Source organism: Sinocyclocheilus rhinocerous, unplaced genomic scaffold (genome assembly GCF_001515625.1).
Source record: "Sinocyclocheilus rhinocerous isolate Xijiao unplaced genomic scaffold, SAMN03320098_v1.1 scaffold192, whole genome shotgun sequence".
NCBI lineage: Eukaryota > Metazoa > Chordata > Actinopteri > Cypriniformes > Cyprinidae > Sinocyclocheilus > Sinocyclocheilus rhinocerous.
In genome coordinates, this window is record NW_015627892.1 from 1,763,760 (window position 1) to 1,784,308 (window position 20,549).

Sequence of the window (20,549 nt, forward strand, 5' to 3'; positions counted from 1 at the left end):
GCTCTGTTCCAAAACGTAGTCACAAGCTCACTGGAAAAAAAATGAAAATGAAATGATGATTATAAATATACTTATTTATTCTATGCTAAAAAGTGTCTGTATTACAAACTCTTTTAAAATCAGTTGATGCTGAGTGGCTAAAATTCAGATCAATCACTTAGGATGTTGCATGACGATTAGGATGTTGCCTTAGAAGACATCTGCTTAAGCAGTAGGCAGTGAGGCAGCTCACTAGGTTTGGGACAGACCTCATGTGTTCATCCCTCCATTGCAGATCAGTGAGAGTGGGGTAGCTTTGTTTTGGCTAAATGCCCTTTCACTTCCTCTTCTTTTTGTGTGGCTGAAGCACTTAATCAAAAGGTAATCAAACAGAGGAAAAACTTCTCCAGTGCTGCTATAAGTCGCTTTGCAATCTGGAAGATAACTATACTGATGAACAAAAGCCTGTTTTGTGCCTTCTTACTGTACGTGCCCACCGGCACAAATAAATCCACTTAGTACTGCCCAAAGAGTGCTAGAAATCTAAAATATGCAGCAGTGTGGTCTATGATTGCTTTTAATAAACTGTTAATAATATAATCATCATGTACATTACCGTTCAAAAGTGTGGGGTCAGGATTTTTTTTTTTTTGAAAGAGAAATGATTACTTTTATTCAGCAAGGATGCATTAAATTGATCAAAAGTGACATCAAAGTCATTTATAATGTTACAAAAGATTTATATAAAAAATGCTGTTCCTTTGAACTTTCTATTCATCACAAATCATTAAAAATGTATGTTTTTTGAGTTGAAACTGTTTTCAACATTGATAATAATAAATGTTAATATTAATAAATAGCATCACAGGAATAAATTACATTTTAAAATATCTACAAATAGAAAATTGTAATAATATTTCACCATATTACAGTTTTTACTGTATTTTTGATCGAATAAATGCAGCCTTGATGAGAATAATAGACTTTTTTTCAAAAACATTATAAAACTTACTGACCCTAAACTTTTGAATGGTAGTGTATATCCACGATTACAGCTGCCCAGTTTATACAAATGTATAAAGTAGACATTCTTTGTGTGTGTGTGCAGGGTTATAGGCAAAAGGACTCGTACATGGCATGTCAGGGGCCGCTGCAGCACACCATTGAGGACTTCTGGAGAATGATCTGGGAGTGGAGAAGCTGCTCTATTGTTACGCTGACCGAGCTGGAGGAGAGAGGACAGGTAAGTTCACATGCTTTCTGTCTTTTTGTTTGTAGCATCTGTGATCATGCTAACTCTTTTTTAAATTTTTTTTTTATATAGAGTTGTCTGTTTGTTGTGTACCCTTATAGTTAAAGATCTGGGACAGTAACAGAAACATTGTTAGGAAAAAAAAACATTTCACCCCACCTGTTGTGACCAAAAATAAAATCTGTCTCTTCCTCACTCTCTGCAGGAGAAGTGTGCTCAGTATTGGTCTAGTGATGGTGTGATGGTTTGTGGGGACATGTCTATTGAGTTGAAGAGGGAGGAGGAAAGTGAAAGCTACACTGTTAGGGACCTTCTCGTCACCAATAACAGAGTGAGTCCACTTCAGAGCATTTCCTGAAAGAGATTTATGTGTCTTTTATCACTGTATTTTAATGTTTGCCATTGTTGTAATTGCCATTCTCCTTTTACTTTCTCTCTGCAGGAAAATAAGTCTCGTGCTGTGAGGCAGTTTCATTTCCACGGCTGGCCAGAGGTGGGCATCCCATCTGACGGGAAGGGTATGATCAACATCATCGCTGCAGTTCAGAAACAGCAGCAGCAGTCTGGAAACCACCCAATCACTGTGCATTGCAGGTAAGCCACACCTACTCCTCTAGCCAATCAGGAGCCCGAAACATGAAACTTCATTTTGCATCATTTGTATTAAAGGGGTCATATGATGCTGCTAAAAAGAACATTATTTTGTGTATTTGGTGTAATGAAATGTGTTTATGCTATATTTGTATATTAATATATATTCATATTGTAATATATTTTGTTCTTATGACAACTGATTTGTTTTTAATTCTTTTATTTATTCCAAATGCAAAACCAATTTTTACTCTCATTTGCTGCTTTGTGTGGGTTAATTTTGGATTGCTAAATTGCAATCCAAAATTAAATAAATTAAATTAAATTAAATAAATTGCAATTCGAAAGTTTGGGGTTGGTACAATTTTTAAATGTTTTTGAAAGAAGTCTCTTATGCTTACCAAGGCTGCATTTATTTGATCATGAATACAGTAAAAACAGTAATATTGTGAAATATTTAAAGTTCAGTAGAACAGCATTTATTTGAAGTGGAACCTTTTTAAACTTTTTTGAAATGGAAACACAAATGTCTTTACTGTCACATCAATCAATTCAATGTGCCCTTGTTGAATAGTGAAAAGTATTGATTTATTATGATCATTTGTTAAATCTTACTGACCCGTTTGAAAAGTAGTGTATATTTTAAATAAAACAAATCAGGAAATAACAAGTTATTTAATTATTTTATGGTTGTTACAGCAGTATACTACTCAGATTATTACATAAAGAGTTATTCAACCTTACCATAAATCTTCTAGTCTGGATACAGGACATATTGGTTAGACAGGAATGCCAACTTTAATAGGTCTCACTGGTTTGGCAGCTTAAGTAAGGTTTAGGGGTTTTGTAATTCTGGAAGGCATCCATGGGTGCTTGGTATGACTTAACCAAAACCTGTCCATAATTACATCTCCAAAGCACTCGGTAATGATGAAACGGATAGAGTTGCTGTGTCCAGTGGTATTTCAGGGTCAGCCAATTAAGGAAGGTAGAAGCAGACTTATTAAAATCCACAGAGTGGTGGGTAATTGATGTTTGTGTGTTAACAGTGCCGGAGCAGGGCGCACGGGGACATTCTGTGCTCTGAGCACGGTCCTGGAGCGGGTGAAGGCGGAGGGCATTCTGGACGTTTTTCAGACAGTGAAGAGTCTAAGACTACAGAGACCGCACATGGTGCAGACACTGGTGAGAAAACACGTCATTCACGATGCAATGTTGACCTACTGAATTTAACAAAGTGCAGTTTGATTGTTTTTGAACGACTGTTGTTTTTGCCAGAGACTTAAAACTAGAGCTGCAGTAAGAGAAAATTGTGATAAAAAATTGCAATTGTGATTGAAAATGCAAGTGAAAAAAATAAGTTTCAGGTTTGCTGTGCTTGTTTATAGGGCTGCACAATTTGGCCAAAATGTTGTTGTTATATATCAATATGAGTCATGACTATAATAATAATAATAATAAATCATCATTATTATTTTGATTATTATTATTATTACTACTACTAATTAAAGGGGTCATATGATGTTGCTAAAAAGAACATTATTTTGTGTATTTGGTGTAATGAAATGTGTTTATGCGGTTTAAGGTTCACAAAACACATTATTTTCCACATACTGTACATTATTGTTTCTCCTCTATGCCCCGCCTTTCTGAAACGCGTCGATTTTTACAAAGCTCATCGGTCTGAAAAGTTAGGTGTGCTCTGATTGGCCAGCTATGCAGTGCGTTGTGATTGGCCGAATACCTCAAGCGTGTGACGGAAATGTTACGCCCCTTACCATACTGTGATGCCCTGTCCGGCTGGAGCGATGATTCAAAAACATTAAAACCCATTATAAACGAGCCAAACGAGGCATTTGTTGGGGACATAATTACGGATTATAATGATTTATACTGTCTTTTTACGCGTTGCATTGCATCGCGCCTCGTAAACATAAAACCATGTCTGCATTTGTGATCGGAGAAATTACAAACAACAAGCGCTACTCTACACTGCTCAAAACTCGCGTTTGAATCATCAGTGGAAAATTCTTTAAATATGAAAACGTACTTACAGACTGTGAGTCAGAACAGCCGGCATTGTAGTCTACTCTACCAGGATCAGGAAACAGTTCTCCATAAAATGCGCTGCACACATCTGAATATTTGATTTGAACTGTTCTGGAACAGTGTTGTAAATACAACTTAACAACTGATTTCTAGTCGTGTCCTCTTTTGGAAAGCCAAACGAAGTAGTTTCGCTTTCGCAACGAAACACACAGCATCTTCACAACATGGTGGCAGCAACAATAAAGTTACGCCTTCTTTCTTTGCGTGAACATTTGGGCAGCATTATGCAAGTCTTCCCACATAGTGATGTAGACATATGGGGGCGTGTTTAAACGAGGCGTTGTAGGAGGGCGTGGACGATAAAGATTTTTAAGAATCTTGTTTTTAAAAAAGATTTTTTTATAAAGAATATCTCTTTGGGTTTGAGACTTTAGTCTTTGCAACTTCAGGGATCTTATCTATGCACAATCAGCTTGTAACACTCCAAAGAGAAAGGAAAACTTGAAATCGCATCATATGACCCCTTTAAACAAAATAAGAAATATTACTATTGTAATTTACTATTACAGTTGAAATGTTCACTGTAAAATAAAAACAATCAAATATTTATGATGATGATACTAATAATTAAATTTTATAGTACAATTGTAAGATTACAATACTAATATTTATGGCCGTCTTCATTTATCAACATTTATTTTGGCAGAAACCACATGAAACCCTTAAAGCTTCTCTTTTCGGTCATTAAAATTATGGGAAGATGATTGACATGTTGCGTTCTGAAATGCACAGTATGTTCAACTCAAATTCAGAGGTGATGCAGAGATGAGTTTGTGTGGAGTGTCATTTACTGCAAGCCGTTCTAAGAATCTGAAAACACTGGATTACGAGCTGCTTACGTATAAATTAAGACAGTGCCGCGCTTCACTCTGAAACACACAGTGCACATATTTATTTAATTCAATTGTAGCCTTTGCGATTTGATAATCGTGTTAAGCCATATAGTGATTCTGCTTTTATTTTGATTAATCGTGCAGTCCTAGTAAAACATCACTAGAACAGGAAAAATGGGAGGGGGGTGATATGTAATTTTCACTTTTAGACAATTTTTACATTTAAATCTAATTTTTTTGGGAAATAATCATCATCATGTCTTGTTTTGCTTCAAATACTTTAATCTAAATATCTCAAGTCCGTCTCAACTCACTACATCTTGCTTTTCCCCACAGGAGCAGTATGAGTTCTGCTACAAAGTGGTCCAGGAATACATTGATGCCTTCTCTGACTACGCCAACTTCAAGTAAAGCCACGTCCACCTGCAGAAGATCGGACAGACTTTCCCAGTCATGCACTCACGTCCACACTTTCACAAAAACGCCGCTAAATGAGACCGACTGCCAGCGCGAAGCAAAAGGGAATGAAAATCCTTTGGCCGGCAAGCACGAGAACACGTTGGTGCTGAAGATGGAAAGAAAACAAACAAAGAAAACACCATTAGAGATGCCTTCTTGAATATTTTGTGATATTGCTCTTGTTAATAAGGCCCTTACCCATTTCTCTCAGTGTAAATATGCTCTTGTATTATTATTTTTTTCATTTGTTTGGTTTTAGAAGCCGTTCTGTTGCGGTTTTTAGAGTGACCGTAATATAGTTTACTGGTATATAAATGCATATATGAATAGCGCTATAGAGACAAGACGTGAAAGAGAGGTAGCAAGATGAGGGTGCTTTTCACTGGGTGTTTTAACAAGAACTTGCTTCTTTCTCTGCAGTTGAGAGACTGAAACCTATTTGAATGGCAGCTCAATCCCACTTGCCTGTAGCTACATAGCGCAGAATGCGGCAAAATCAGCCAATCGTGGTGCTTCAGCGACTGTAAATGCGTGCATTCGCAGAAAACCCTTCACTGTGCTTTTCGATTGTTTACTGGAGTGGCAGATATCATTTTGAGTGTTTTGACACTCTCATTGAGTCCATTTTTTGGGGGGTGTGACTAAGGCATCCCTTAGAAATGAAGATGCGAAGTGTGTCTTTGTAGTGTCAGTTTTGTTAGATAGTGTGCCAGACCCGACTTGTGTTCTGCCTTGGTCCAAACTAGACAATGGTAGAGGAAGATAAGACTTAAAAAGACAAACAAGAGGAAGCCCTGAGTGTTAAGACTGGATAAATTCAGTTTCACAGACTCTTCACTTAATTTTTCTTTTGTGTTGTTTTGTCCCCTTTTTAAAGTTTAATTCCATGCTTTTTTCCCAAACATCTTTTCTTTTCAAGATCGCTCTAAAAGCACCTTCTGTATTTGCAATTGTAACCAAGGAAGTGATGTTTACTTGCCCGGATGTCTGATAATTGGCCTTAACAACTGTGCTTGACAATAAGATTTCATAATGTATACGCAGTTACTTTTCCTTAATTTGAAGATGAATGATCCCACCGGCCCGTCTACTTGCAAGGTACTGGGGCAAAGTTGATCCAGAAAGTTCTAGTAGAAATGACACCTGATCACCTGATCATCTGTTCCTGCCCATGTAAAGGACTTCAGCCATTGTGCCGAAGTCAACGAGCCCTTTCCAGCTCCACTGAGCCAGTTAGATTGATATATGACGCTTTCAGCCCTTAGCGGTGAGTACTTTCAACTTCTCCAAGCAAAAAGAACAGGTCGATGGTATGAATGAGGACGTGTATTGTCGTTTTAACTAGTGGAAACATCTAAAGCTGATTGTCAGTGGAAAGCAAGTTATTTTCCAGGGAATGATTTATGTAGGTTAAGCCCTCGTTCCACACTGCCTTGTGTTAGGAAATGTAAGTTTTATGAAATGTATGATTTAGCTCCTAAATAAACCCAATAGGTGTCGTTCAAAATCACTCACCCATCTGTCATTACATGTTAACAGGATTCTCGATGGAAACTGTTTTTTATATTATTACAGATCCATGATGTTCCGAATTATGAATTACGGATTTCTGTTACAGCTTCCTGTGGGCTTCATCTTAAGATATTCCATGAAATGCTGACGGATTTGCTTGAATATTGTGTGAGTCGGCTGCTGTGATTTGCTAACCCTTTCCACATGAGACACTGTGCCAATAGCAGCCTCTCAGAGGCAGGATCCTTCTTCAGAGGTGGGAAAGTGCTTCATCACGTTCCTGTAGCTTCAAGCATATTCCCGCCTGCTCTTTAGTACCCCATGTTCTCCCAATCCATTGGGACATTGTGGCCTGTATGGCGTATGATAATCTGTAATGGAACCCAAATAGTTACTGGTTGGTTGCTGTTTTTGGTGTTTTTTTCAAGCTTTTTTTTTTCTTTTCTTCTTTGCTTACATACCATATAAAACCATCCTGGAGGAAGCGCCAGACTTCCGGTCAAGTCCCTCAAAACCTAAGCTCTTAATGTATGAAGAGCAGTCTAGTTCTTCTGGTCAAGAAGGGAAGCCACGTGTCTGGTGGCTCACTTCATTCTTCTGTTGAATGTGACATTGAAAGGACCTGCTTGGATAAGCAAAAGAAAGAATGAGAACAAGACTGAAAAGTAAAGAATTCTGCTCTCCAAAAATCCCATGGAAATTGGTTCTAAATTTCACATTTTCACACAGTTTTACATTCCATAAATCCTAAAAACGTTCCCCTTTCTGATTTTTCATTTCTGTTTATGCACCCTTCTGTACATAATGTAAGGTTATTTATATTTCATTCCTATCTGTTGCCTTGCTTTTGTTTTATTTTTATTTTTCTCGCTTTTTTTTTGTTTTGTTTGTTTTTTAAGATACTTGTATATTAAACTGTACTGGGACCATTTTGAAATGTATTCGATATTTTCCCCCCATTTTAAATTCGGTATTATTGTCTTAAAATCTTAATTTTTAAATTTACATCAGTTTTTTTTTCTAGTGTTTTGTTATTCAAATTTGAATATATATGTATATATAATTATATATATGATGCAAATTATATATAATTATATAATGCCAAACGGCCTTTCTAAACAAGATACTGTTCAAACCTAATAAAAGTGCTTGAGATTTTATCTGCAGTCATTTTACTTGTGCATCTCCAAAACATTAGAAATATAATTTTCATGTCTCAATATGTACTCTACCATTCAAAAGTTTTAGATATATTTTTTTTACTTTTATTTGGTGAGGATGTATTAAATTGATCTATAGTGACAGTAAAACAAACATACAAATTCATCAAACAGTCCTGAAACAAAATTTATCACAGTTTCTATAAAAATATTAAGAAGCACAACCATTTTGAACATTAATAATAAAAGTTCTTGAGTACCAAATCGGCATATTAGAATGATTTCTGAAGGATCATGTGACACTGAAGACTGGAGTAATAGCTGCCATCACAGGAATAAATTAGATTTTAAAATATATTAAAATTAAAAAACAGTTATTTTAAATTGTAATAATATTTTACAATATTACTGTTTTGACTGTGTTTTAAACAAATGCAGCTTTGGTGAGTGTTCTTTCTTGGTGAGACTTGATCCCTGAGGGGAAATTGAGGGAGAGAGTCACGTCACCTTGTCTTCCATCCTTCCTGGCCCTTTAGACCTGGTGTCAGACCTGAGATGTGAAAGGATTATCGCTGGAGACCCCTGTGCGTGTTTAAATACCATTTGACAGGAGCTCAATCAGAACTTGAAGCTCTGTGATGAGTCAGTCGTACACCGTCTGTCACATTCTCTGCTCCGATCACCCCGAGGGAGAACGTCTGAGTAATTAAGACCACAGTCAGGCTGGAGTGTTTGCACAGTGTTTTTCTCTCTGGGCCAGTGTGCGTTTCATGTGGGTCAGGGGGTCACAAACGATGGATGCGAGGTCACACTGGCCACTTTTTACAGCTTAGAGGAAATGAGCTAGACATTTGCTTTTGTAATAGGACATGCTCATCAAGAATGTGTGATATTGGGGTCACTGGAGTTGCCATGTTTAAAAAAAGGAAAAATGGCAATATTCTATACATGTATGATAAATATCGACAATGTTCAAGTTTAGATGGCTGGTGGCATAATAAATGTAGAAAAATGTAGAATTTCTTGAAAGCCTACACTTAACTGTTCATTATTATTTCAAATAAATGCTGCTCTTTTTAACTTTCTATTCATCAAAAAGTCCTGAAAGAAATATATCATGCTTTCCACAAAAATATTCAGCTGTTTCAAATATTCAACAATTTTTTTCAACATTGAGCGCTAATTCAATTTTTTTTTTTTTTTTTTTTTTTTTATTGAGCAGGAAATCAGCATATTAGACTGATTTATGAAAGATCATGTGACACTGAAGACTGAAGTTATGGCTTGTGAAAATTCAGCATTGCCATCACACAAATAAGTTACATTTTAAAATATATTAAAATGGAAAAGACATATTTTGAATTGTAATAATATTTCACATTACAGTTTTTACTGTATTTTTAATTAACTAAATGCAGCCTTGGTGAGCATAAGAGACTACTTAAAAAAAAAAGAAAAAAGTTTAAAGTCTTAACCAAAAGTCTAACTTTTCAACCGTGTATAGTTAGTTTATATTCTCTTTTCTTTTGTTGCCTGGTCTTTAAAAAGTTTACTCTTGAAAAATGTAATTAATAAATTTACATTTAAAAAGTAAATATATATATATTATTTTATTTTAATAAGTTCTTTTTAAATGAAATTGCTGTCTAAATAAAATTATAGATATATAATTATATAATGATTAAATAAATAAATAGAATCACTTATTTAGTGCTTACTTTTTTCTCTTTTCTTTAATTAGCACTTTGGCACATTCTTGACCATTGTTTTGAAGCTGAAAATCTGAATAGCGTCAAATTTACGCATCTGTGACGTAGTTGCCAAATGTGTCTGGGTGTAACTCGTGATGTGTATATTTACATGAGTGTTTTGTTGGAGAAAGAGGACACTGTCCCGTTGGGGTCAACAGTGTTTGGAGATGATAATTGGAATTGAGCTCATCTTTCACATGCTCTCCTCCCAATGGAAACGCAATGACCAGGCAAAGTGTTTGAGGACTGGGGAGGTCAGTGTGTGTATGTGTGTGTGTGTGTGTGTGTGTTTAGACAGGGAGGGGAGATCTGGTGTGAGACATAAATTGTGAGGAAGAGGAGGAGGAAGATTCCAGAGAATGAGCTCAGAAGTTCACTGAACCGTTCACTTGAGGGAAACGAGACCATATCAGGATTACCAAGACCAGGACTTCACAGTAGAGGAAGTGGAACTACTACAGAAGATCCTTCAGGAAAAGACGTGCCAATAGATACAAGGTAATAACAATGTTTAGACTTGCTTTTAGGTTGTCTTTGAAAATTTTGCTATTATTGATGTATTGACAGTAATTCGTAGAGAAGTCTTTAGACATTATAGTCTCCATTGTGCTTTATTGTCTCTTAAACATCATTGCCATCATACTTTTCAGTCAAACATTTTTCCTGAAATTGTTAGGCTGGTAAACCTAGACCTGACTGACTGTTAAACGTGTCAGTGTAGTTACTGGCCCCTCACTTACTCTCCATTTGTCTCGTCAATCTCTGTTTTCTTCCCTCAGTTATGGTGCACATCTGCAGGCTGTTTGTGGTGATGGGGATGTTGATGTTTCTAAGTGCCCAGTTTGCCAGCTCTCAGCACTGGTCTCATGGCTGGTACCCTGGAGGAAAGAGAGAGATAGACGTTTACCATCCTTCAGAGGTGTGTGAATATTTCTAAAGAAATTTAAGTCTGTCAGAAAGAACAATACTGCCAGAAAAGGGCTGTCTTTTTGCAATGTGGCGCACAATGTAAAAATGTTTATGTTTAACCAAAAAAAAAAGAAAATAAAAAATGGTTAACTGTAACCATGTGGTTGGTAAGTTGGTTTGGTTATTCGATTTTAAGAAATTTAGTTAGATTTAAAAGAAAATGCATGTAATATACTTTAAAATTAAAAATCATTTCTCAATCAGATCAATGTTGAAAACAATGTTGTGCTGCTTAATTTTTTTTTTTTAAAACATGCTAAAAAATGTCAAAACAACAGCAGTTATTAGAAATAGAAATTGTTTGTAATATTATAAATGTATTTACTGCCACTTTATTTTTGATTATGCTGTTTAATAAATTATGTGTATTGCATTATTTTAGCGTCATTTGTCTTAACGTTGACGAGGTTTTGTGTTTGTGTGGTAGCACCGTAGGCTACTGTCTTTATATGTTTATTAGCCTTTGTTTATGGAAAGACCTATTTTGATGTACTAAGCCATCATGTTGCTTTCTATTTTATTTTAAAATCAGGTTTCAGAAGAAATTAAACTCTGTGACGCAGGGAAATGCAGCTTCCTGAGACCCCATGGAAGAAACATTCTGAAGACAATACTGGTGGGTACAGGTGTTGTTTTGGCTTATAGCCTCGTGGTTAAATAGTCATGACGGGATATTGTGAATATTTCTCTAAAACTTGACTAACTTAATGGCTTTAACAGCTGGACGCCCTCATACGGGATTTCCAAAAGAGAAAGTGACACCGAGATGACGCATCAGCCCATGTCCAAAGAACCATCATTTCAAGCAAACACATTAGGCCTGCATTTGCATCCAAATTATTCTGTGATATTTCATTTCATTTTTTTTTTTTTTTTTTTTTTTTTCCGATTTTGTTCTACTCGTCAGACTTCATGTCCCATTCCGTATTTTGTTCTCTTCTCATACCCATTGTGAGTAAATCTATACTGCCAGCACTATGTAACCATTTGCAGCAGTTCCTACAATAAAGGCTTTATTTTGGTATTTTGTTTTAATTGTTCAGTGTCTTCTTTAATTAGTTCTAGGAACACAGATTTTGCACAAGACAAAAGGTGACATTTTTTCTAAACTACAATGTAATTTTATACATCAAAAAATAACTGTCAACTGCGTGAATAAAAGTAGACATCAGGCACAACTAACGATTTTTACAGTTCAAAAATGTGTATAATTTTTATTTCATTGTTTGATGTATTATGATAGATAGATAGATAGATAGATACATACATAGAAATAAAATTATATACATTATAATATATAGTATATACTGTAATTTTGTATAGTATAACAAAATATAAATTTGATTTTTTTCCCCAAATTAAAATCAATTTTCTTTTTATTTTATACTAATTTTAAACTTAGACATTTCGTTTTATTCGGCAGTATTTTTGTTTGGCCACCAGATAGCGCAAATGGACATACTTATCAAAATTCATTAGGACCAGGACTGATCAAGTTAATATTGACAGTATTGTAAAAACTCAATTAAATTCAGTGCAGCACCTGTACGTTTTTAACGCTGAAGCAAAAACATTTTTTATGTAAGCTAATAAAGCATTGGCTGTTAATTTAATTTTCAAGTCCAGTTGGATTTTATGTTCACTATGGCTCTTTTGGTACATTATGAACATACTGATCCCACTCAAATACCATCTTGCCATCACCAGTAAAAAGAAATGATCAAAATGATCAATATAACCCATTAATTCTCAACTGATCCTGGTACTGAGGCTTTTGATAATACAAGAGATAGTCAATGAAGTCGTGTAGAGGTTTGCAGGAAAAACCATCTACTGATCCAGACAAGTTCCCCTCAGAGAAGGAAACGGCTGAGACCTCAGTCAATTCCCTAGGTTATTCTGAGCGTGAAAGCACACTGAAACTGTTATGCCACCATCATGTCCTCTCTCTCTCTCTCTCTCTCAAGCACAAACACACACACACACACACAGACAGTAATTTGTGACAGCCTACAAGACCCACATTCACATGGAATATAATGTACGTTCTCTTTTAATCCAGAAAACAGCAATGAACACGACTTGGACAAAGGCATTGCATTCATATGTATAGTTTTCATATTGATTGTACATAAATGTTTTTGTCTGTTTAGGCAGTTCTCCAGTCAATGATTCCAGCAACTGATGACATCCCCTAAAGGAATAAAGATCATGCAGCAGAAAGACATGCACAATTTCAAATCAAATAACTGAACAATCACAATCATTATTTTTGTAATACAAATGTAACTCTATGTGACAGAATGAAAAATGAAATAAGCAGGAACGAGTTCACTTTAAACTTGGCAAGCACCCAACTTTCATTTCTGCTGGCTGCAAGCACAGACCTTCAAAAATGAAAGAGCATTTTGTTCACTATTGGTAACTAGAATATTAATTGCAATAACACAGATGACTTTTCTGTTTTCTCTTGTCTTGTGTATATATAGGTGTTTGGGGTTTCACTATTGCACAATTACAGAAATAGCTCAGCCAAAAAAAAAAAAAGATCATGTATTTTAGCTGGAAGTAATGGTTTGAAGTTTTAAAAAAATGTATTACTTGCTGGAATGCTACATTTCTCCAAATCTTTTCTGATGAAGAAGCAAACTAAGTCTTGAATGGCCTGAGGGTAGGTAAATTTTCAGCAAATTTTCATTGTTGGTTTAATTATTCCTTTAAAGATCTTGCAAGATGAGTCATAGTATTTCTTTTTTATTTCTTAATGTGTTTATTCAAATAAGTTCCATCTCTTGAACCACAACACGTCCTCCAGGTTTAACAAATCCAAAAACATTTTCCTATAGCTATCAGATGTAAAATAATACATCAAGAACGATCAAAATAATATAGATAAGATTCTTGTGTATATTCTCTCACACTTTACGTCAGACACCATATGTGGCTAATCAAGTAAAGTAAGTAGGAGGGACCTGAAACAATGCCACATGGCATGAATTAACTGCTCAAACTCCTTTCAGTTATTTTTCTACATGCTATAACACCTTCAGAAGCAAAAATAGATGTTGAATAGTTGTCATTTGATAGTTTGCATTCTTGCTATAGCTTTTGCGAAAGAGGTGAGTTGTAAGGCCAGAGATTTTCTTGGCCGCAAATTTTCCAGGTTGCTGAATCTTGCCTATAGATATAAAAAATATATAGTATAACTTCTAAATGCTTACCTTTGGGGAAAACAAATAATTGCTGTTGCCTTACAGAAATAATATTTTAATATCGAAAAGCTATTCTGAGCTAAGTGTATGTCATCGTTGGAGAATTTGTTTCTGCATTTAGAGCTGTGTTTTAAATAGATTTGTAACCGTGTGAGATGTCAGCACAGCACACCGAGTAGATTTAGTCCACTTGGATACTTTTCCCTGGGCAGCACTGTCTTTTTCTTGGATTTATGTCATGCCTTTGTTAAGTTTGTCATCTTTCGAAGCGGAATTAACATTTGATCAGTTATCATAAAAACTCCAGATTTCACTTCCTTTGTTCGCGCGGATGATCGACGTCGATGTAACGGCATAACTTTGTAAGTTTCACTGTGTAGTTTAGTTAGGCTATATATCTATTTGTTTACACGCTTGAAACTGGAAATACGCCAATAATAACGTTTGATGTAAAGAAATTTATATGATATACTACATTAATGTGCAAAACATATTCTCCATTTACAGTAAAGTCAAGTAGAAGTAGTTTACTCATTTAAAAATGATAGGCAATCAAAATTTACTTGTTTTCTTACTATTCTTTCGATTGCATTTTTAAATGTTACTCAAGACTCCAAATTCGATCGTATGTAGCCTATACTTACAAAGAGTTAGCGGTTTCTTTTTCTAATGAAGCACTTTGATTTCCCCCCAAGGGGTTGTCATGGGAGAACAGATCGATATTGCGTCAACGAGGTGATTAAAACCACATGAAACTGCTAAAGTTAGACATGAGACATAACCGAGTCAATTGTTTAGTGAGAATTAACCCAGAAAGGAGCATGTTCACACCCTCATGTCGTTAGCCCGTACGACTTTCTTTCTTCAACACAAAAGGCAGATTTTTAAGGAATGCCATTCACCTTGTTTACATAGCCTACGACGGATTGAATAATGACTGTCATCTACTTTTGGTTCGACAGAAGAAAGAAAGTCATACGGGGTTTGAAGAACGATGACAGAAGTTTCATTTCTGGACGAACTAGGCTATGCAACGTGACCAAGCTAACCCACCCTGGATACTGTCAAATTACAAAACCGGATTTGAACAAAATGCATGAATTCTCACAGGCTCTGACACAATGATGAAAGAATTTGTAGTAGGCCTACATTAAAAACGACGTACATTACCAATAAATCATGAAATACTTGTTATAATAAATTAGGGCACTCCCTGCTAGCACATTTACATCACAGCGACGTCTATTTGACGTCTGTATTTACATCTGCAAGACGTATTTTTAGAGTGTTTTCACATATCACATATCATCTGCGATATGTCTATAGGACGTTTCCTATTAGATGTCATTTAGAAAATGTCTTTAAGTTTATGATTTAGAATGTAACTGATATCTTACAGACGTCTATCAGATGTTTGTACACAGCAGATGCTTTCCAGATGAAGCAATGTTTAACAGACATCTTGCAGATGTACATGTGCTAACTGCGCTTATAGTTTACAGTAACAAATTGCACTTGTTAATCTCTTGTTTTTGTTCTTAACGCATTCACTTCCTTTTGATGAAAACAATATAGTAGGCTATGCCTAACTAGTAGTTTCAATATTGGTGTGGAATCCGATGACACACACACACACACACACACACACACACACACACAAAATGCAAGTTCTATATGGGATTAGATCTCTGCCACAATTCTGAAAGTTTAAAATTCACAAAGAAGAAAGTATTTAGAGTGCACGAAAATCAATTTTGCGTTTAAAATAGCCTAAGTTTTTGGATAATTCCAGCCAATCAGAGACGAGGCTGCTAAATTCTGATTGGCTGCCTTGACAACCAATCACAACATTCCTTGCATTACCACGACAGCAGAAGAGGAAAAATACAGTGCATGCATAATTATTATGCAAGTTGATATTCTGATCATATTTTTTTCCAAGCACATTTGACCAATTCCAAACAACATCAATCTTAATAACTACTATTAATCTTGTATTTAATCATTTATAATTGATATATAATTATTCATGAAGCCTGGAAGTGAAAAATGTCTTATATTCAGGTGTGCATATAATTATTAAGCAGGTTTTCTTTTACAGATAAAATGAGCTAAAAAAGAGATTTAACTCAGACTGAAAGTCGAAAATTATTAAATGCCCATGAGAAATATTAAAAACTAATACATTACTAGAAATTGCAAAGTTAATGCATAACCATTGGACAGCAAAATGCTCAGTGGGTCAGCAAGGTCAGTCAAAAACACGTGGAGAAGAAAATATGCATTTTAACTGCAAAATAATTAGGTGCGAAATCACCAGGAACCATTTATGGCGCTTTTCCACTGCGTGGTACGACTCGGCTCGGCACGGTTTGCGTTTCCACTGCAGCTTAGTACCGCTTTAGAGTGGACGGGATTATTCACATGTCGTTATAGTTGCGCCGCCTCTATTGCCGCGACTCCTGAAAAACTTTTTTCATTCCGCGTCGCCCCATCAAGCTCTCGCTGGATCCGCTCCTCTGCTATCAACGAGAGGAACGTCTGTACTTCCTCAACAGACCACGAAACAGCCATTTTTTGGTTGTTAAAAAAAGGTGCGCTCGTTCAAAACAGTTGCATTCGATCCTTTGCTGTCTGTGCTGATTTAAATCTAGCGTTTCTGTTGTGTTTGTGTCGCAAGATCAGTGACGCAGGTAGTGACGATTCTCTCCAGCCAATCCACAAATCTAAATACTTATTTTAAATGCAAAATTGATTTTAGTGCGTTCAAAATACTTTTTTCTTTGCGAGACGAACATTTTCTCCACTAAACTCAGATCGTGCATGTGCAAAATGCACTTTTATGCGCTCAAAATATGATCTTTCGCGCGCAGAATTGTGGCAGAGATCTAACCCCATAGTAGTTCTAAGAATAATAAATAGTTACTTACTATGTTTTTGCACAGACTAAAATCCAGTCTAGAAAAACGTATATGTAAATCCATATAATTTGGATATTCATAATATTCTTCAGTCATTATGAAATATTTGAAAAGCTGAAGCTTCAGGTTAGACCAAAGTTTTAACATTATGTCTATTTTTATGACAATAGGTGATGCTAATGTTAACCAAACTCTTGCTCGTGTCGTTCAGAGGATAGTGCCAATGCTACTGAAAATGTTTCATCTTAAGGCCTCAAAGCATTGCAAAGGTATGGCTGCACTTTCTGTATGGTGTACTCGCCATCAAATTCATTCATTGATACATTACAGTACACATTACAGTCATAAATTACATTACTAATATGAACTTTCATTTCTCCCTACAGAATGAGAAGATTGTGGCTCCGCCTCAAACTGAGAAATGTGATATTTATCGTTTTAACCCTGGCACTTCTTATATGTTGCTTCACGATCACATTTTCAATAGTAAATGAAGGAGGACAGGAAACAGGACAGTCTGAGAGGCCGCGGCTGACAGTACAATATAGCATTAATTGCACAGCAATATATGAAATGGAACCAGTGGAACTGGGCAAAACTTTAGCCATTCGCAAGCAAAAAAGCTATGTAGGGCCAACCGACGAGATTATTGTGAATGCCACCTCTGACTGTGATTGGTTTGTTATGTCACGGGGCTATGATGCGATTCAAAGCTCTGATTTTGAGCGTGAATTTCCCCTTGCTTTTTCTTTGGTTGTTCACCAGGATGTGGCTCTTGTGGAGAGGTTGCTAAGGGTCATTTATATGCCGCATAACATATACTGCATACATTATGATCTGAAGTCCTCAGATGACTTTATTTCAGCAATGAAAGGTCTGGCCCGCTGCATCCCCAACGTCTTCATTGCCTCAAAGCTGGAGAGGGTGCAGTACGCAGGAATCTCACGACTCAAAGCGGATCTTAATTGCCTGTCTGACCTCCTAGATTCTGAGGTCAAATGGAAGTATGTCATCAACCTCTGTGGTCAAGACTTTCCACTTCGGACAAATGCTGAGCTGGTGTCGGATCTAAAAGAGCTGAAAGGCAGGAACATGGTGGAGAGCAAGTGGCCAGGAGGAAAGACAGGTCGCTGGAGTGTTCATTATTTACTAAAAAGTAATAATTCAGAGTATTATGAGTCTCCTGTAAGCACTACTGAGATGAAATCTCCACCTCCTCACAACATAGAAATGTTTGTGGGCAGCGCGTACTTCACACTTTCAAGAGAATTTGTGGTTTTTGTTCACCAGAGTTTGCTAGCCAGGGATTTCTTGGCTTGGTCTGAGGATACATACTCACCTGATGAACATTTCTGGGCAACTCTGATTCGTGTGCCTGGAGTACCAGGGGAAGTGCCAAGATCTGATCCTGAGATCTCAGAACTGATAAGTAAAACCCGCCTGGTGAAGTGGTCATATCTAGAAAGGATTCTTTATCCACCATGCACTGGAGCCAGTATACGATCTGTATGTATTTATGGTGCTGCTGAGCTTAGATGGCTGCTAAAGTACGGCCATTGGTTTGCTAATAAAGTGGATCCAAATGTGGATCCTGTTCTTATGGAATGTTTAGAAGAGATACTTTCAGAAAAACAACTGAGGCCAAAACTGCTGTGAAAAGGACTTTTTTTTTAACTGGTGAAACTTTTGGATTGGTGTTAAATAAGAATTTTTTTTTTTTTTTTAGGAATTAATATTAAGTTGAGTAATTGGGGTTTCTGGTAAAAAATATTATACTTTGAAAATGCACTTGTTTTAAATGTATGTATATTTATGTGATTCAGCCAGCATGGAGTGCAATCCTTTGGCAACAATAGTTTAGGGTTCGACAAGCCAGTCCTCTAAATCTTTCAAGTGAACACTTGTTCTATTGTTTATGAGACATGTAGTAACATAATGTGAGACAAAATGTAAATTTTATTAGAGCAAAGTGAAGGAGCACAAATATATTTCCCAGTTCGTAAGAATAATGTAGCAAAAAGTAAAGCAGCACACATTTGTTTATTGCTGACAAAACACCTATTTTGTCTCTCTGAGCAAAAGAAGGAAGGAATAGTTCACAAAAAGAAAAAAAAAATCTAATTAGCTGAAAATGTATTCACCCTCAGGCTATCCAAGATGTAAATGAGTTTGTTTCTTCATCCAAACAGATTTGGAGTAATTTAGCATTACATCACTTGCTCATCAATGGATCCACTTCAGTGAATGGGTGCCGTCAGAATGAGAGTTCAAACAGCTGATAAACACATCACAATAATCCACAAATAATTCACATATCTCCAGTCCATCAGTTAACGTCTTATGAAGTGAAAAGCTATGTGTTTATAAGACACAAAAACCATCATTAAGGCATTTTAACTTGAAACCTTCGCTTCTGGCCAAAATAAAGAGTTTGTAATCCATAATAATGCATCCTCTACATTTCTTCAAATCTGTTCTGATGAAGAAACAAACTCTCTCTCTCAGGATGGCCTGAGAGTGAGTACATTTTCAGCAAATGTTCATTTTTGGGTGAACAATTCCTTTAAAAATAATTACAGAATGGCAAAGTATACATATATATTTCAAGAGTTTTAAAATCACTGGATCTTCTACATGTCCTTCTCAAATGGATTACACTTTATGTTGGCTCAGAGCAATGACTCAGTGAAATTGCTCAAGAAATTGCTCAAGCAATAATTCACTGAGAATGAATTTGCATGTGCTCTCTGGGTTGTCTTTGGGTCAGATTCAAGGAATCATGCAAATCGAGTATACACAACCCCAAAAAGAGAACTAGACACCATTTGCATGTTGCAATTTCTCATCTTGCAGGCCGGTTTTGAAGGAGTTTTGAATGCAGCAGACTTCCCGTGATCTGGCATACTCTACTGGGGCTATACCTAGCAATCCAGACACCTAAAATAAATAGCGCTTTAACATTTAGAAAGTGTGCTTAACTATCATTTGACTGCTGACATAATATTTTTTTTCTTTCTTTTTTTGCATTTGGTTAAACTGGATTCTGGGTGGTTAGTGAGTAAGTCCCAGGTTTTGTTGAAAAACCACAGGCAATCTCTTGTGAATTTACCTCTGAGCCTGAAACTCTTTTTATCAGAATGTAAATACTGAAGAATTTCATCTTATAGAGTAAAAAATATATTTTTTAACAATGTGTGTTTTTGAGTGGCGACTAAAATACAGTAACTGTTTAGCTGTTTAGACTGGCTTCAGAGAAAATATATGCACTTTATTCCATTTAGTTTATCAATACATTTACTGAATTTTAAAAATAAATAAAAAATAACATATAGTAGAAAGAGGGTTTTTAACCTGAGTTTAGTTTTCGTTTTTATTCTGCTGATTTTATTATTTTGTGCTCATATAAGCAGTATAACTTGTATTGCTGCCTAATGTCATGAAGGTCACTAATGGCGCTTTTCCACTGCATGGTACGGCACGGTACGGCTCGGTACGGTTCACTTTTGGGGGGTTTTCCACTGGGTACAGTACCTGGTACCTGGTACTTTTTTTAGTACCACCTCGGTTGGGGTTCCAAGCGAACCGTACCGTTACCAAAACGTGACGTGTAAACTCTGCTGATCACTGATTGGCCGGAGAGAATCGTTACTACCTGCGTTGCTGAACTTGCGACACAACACACAAAAGAACCGCTAGATTTAAATCAGCACAGCCAGCGAAGGATCGAACGCAACTGTTTTGAACGAGCGCACCTTTTTTTAACAACCAAAAAATGGCTGTTTCGCCTGTTGAGAAGGAAGT

At 36.2% G+C, this 20,549-nt stretch overlaps 3 protein-coding genes across 3 annotated transcripts in view; all 3 read left to right on the forward strand.

Moving 5' to 3' along the window:
- LOC107736890 (receptor-type tyrosine-protein phosphatase alpha-like) overlaps positions 1–6,733 on the forward strand; it is a 28,051-nt gene extending 21,318 nt beyond the window's left edge. The window contains exons 19-23 of the mRNA XM_016548277.1: positions 1,088–1,222; positions 1,437–1,562; positions 1,674–1,825; positions 2,872–3,007; positions 5,101–6,733. Of these exons, the coding sequence (XP_016403763.1) occupies positions 1,088–1,222; positions 1,437–1,562; positions 1,674–1,825; positions 2,872–3,007; positions 5,101–5,175 (624 nt within the window). The 3' untranslated portion in view covers positions 5,176–6,733. The remainder of the gene's footprint in view (positions 1–1,087; positions 1,223–1,436; positions 1,563–1,673; positions 1,826–2,871; positions 3,008–5,100) is intronic.
- Positions 6,734–9,920: 3,187 nt separating this feature from the next.
- Positions 9,921–11,462, forward strand: gnrh2 (gonadotropin-releasing hormone 2). The gene is made up of 4 exons (XM_016548278.1): positions 9,921–10,144; positions 10,426–10,565; positions 11,148–11,231; positions 11,336–11,462. The coding sequence occupies exons 2-4, from the start codon at positions 10,428–10,430 to the stop codon at positions 11,372–11,374; spliced, it is 261 nt and encodes an 86-aa protein (XP_016403764.1). The 5' UTR covers positions 9,921–10,144; positions 10,426–10,427; the 3' UTR covers positions 11,375–11,462.
- Positions 11,463–13,692: 2,230 nt separating this feature from the next.
- Positions 13,693–18,404, forward strand: gcnt4b.2 (glucosaminyl (N-acetyl) transferase 4b, tandem duplicate 2). Its single transcript, XM_016548309.1, has 3 exons — positions 13,693–13,734; positions 16,919–17,017; positions 17,135–18,404. Exon 3 carries the CDS (start codon positions 17,136–17,138, stop codon positions 18,402–18,404), a length of 1,269 nt encoding a protein of 422 aa, XP_016403795.1. The 5' UTR covers positions 13,693–13,734; positions 16,919–17,017; position 17,135.
- Positions 18,405–20,549: the final 2,145 nt, after the last annotated feature.

Bases quoted from the DNA above. Each gene is read 5' to 3' on its own strand.
- gnrh2 (XM_016548278.1), top strand. From the start codon at position 10,428: ATGGTGCACATCTGCAGGCTGTTTGTGGTGATGGGGATGTTGATGTTT. The intron at 10,566-11,147 runs GTGTGTGAATAT...TTTTAAAATCAG, and splicing joins ACGTTTACCATCCTTCAGAG to GTTTCAGAAGAAATTAAACT. The intron at 11,232-11,335 runs GTGGGTACAGGT...TGGCTTTAACAG, and splicing joins ACATTCTGAAGACAATACTG to CTGGACGCCCTCATACGGGA.
- gcnt4b.2 (XM_016548309.1), top strand. From the start codon at position 17,136: ATGAGAAGATTGTGGCTCCGCCTCAAACTGAGAAATGTGATATTTATC.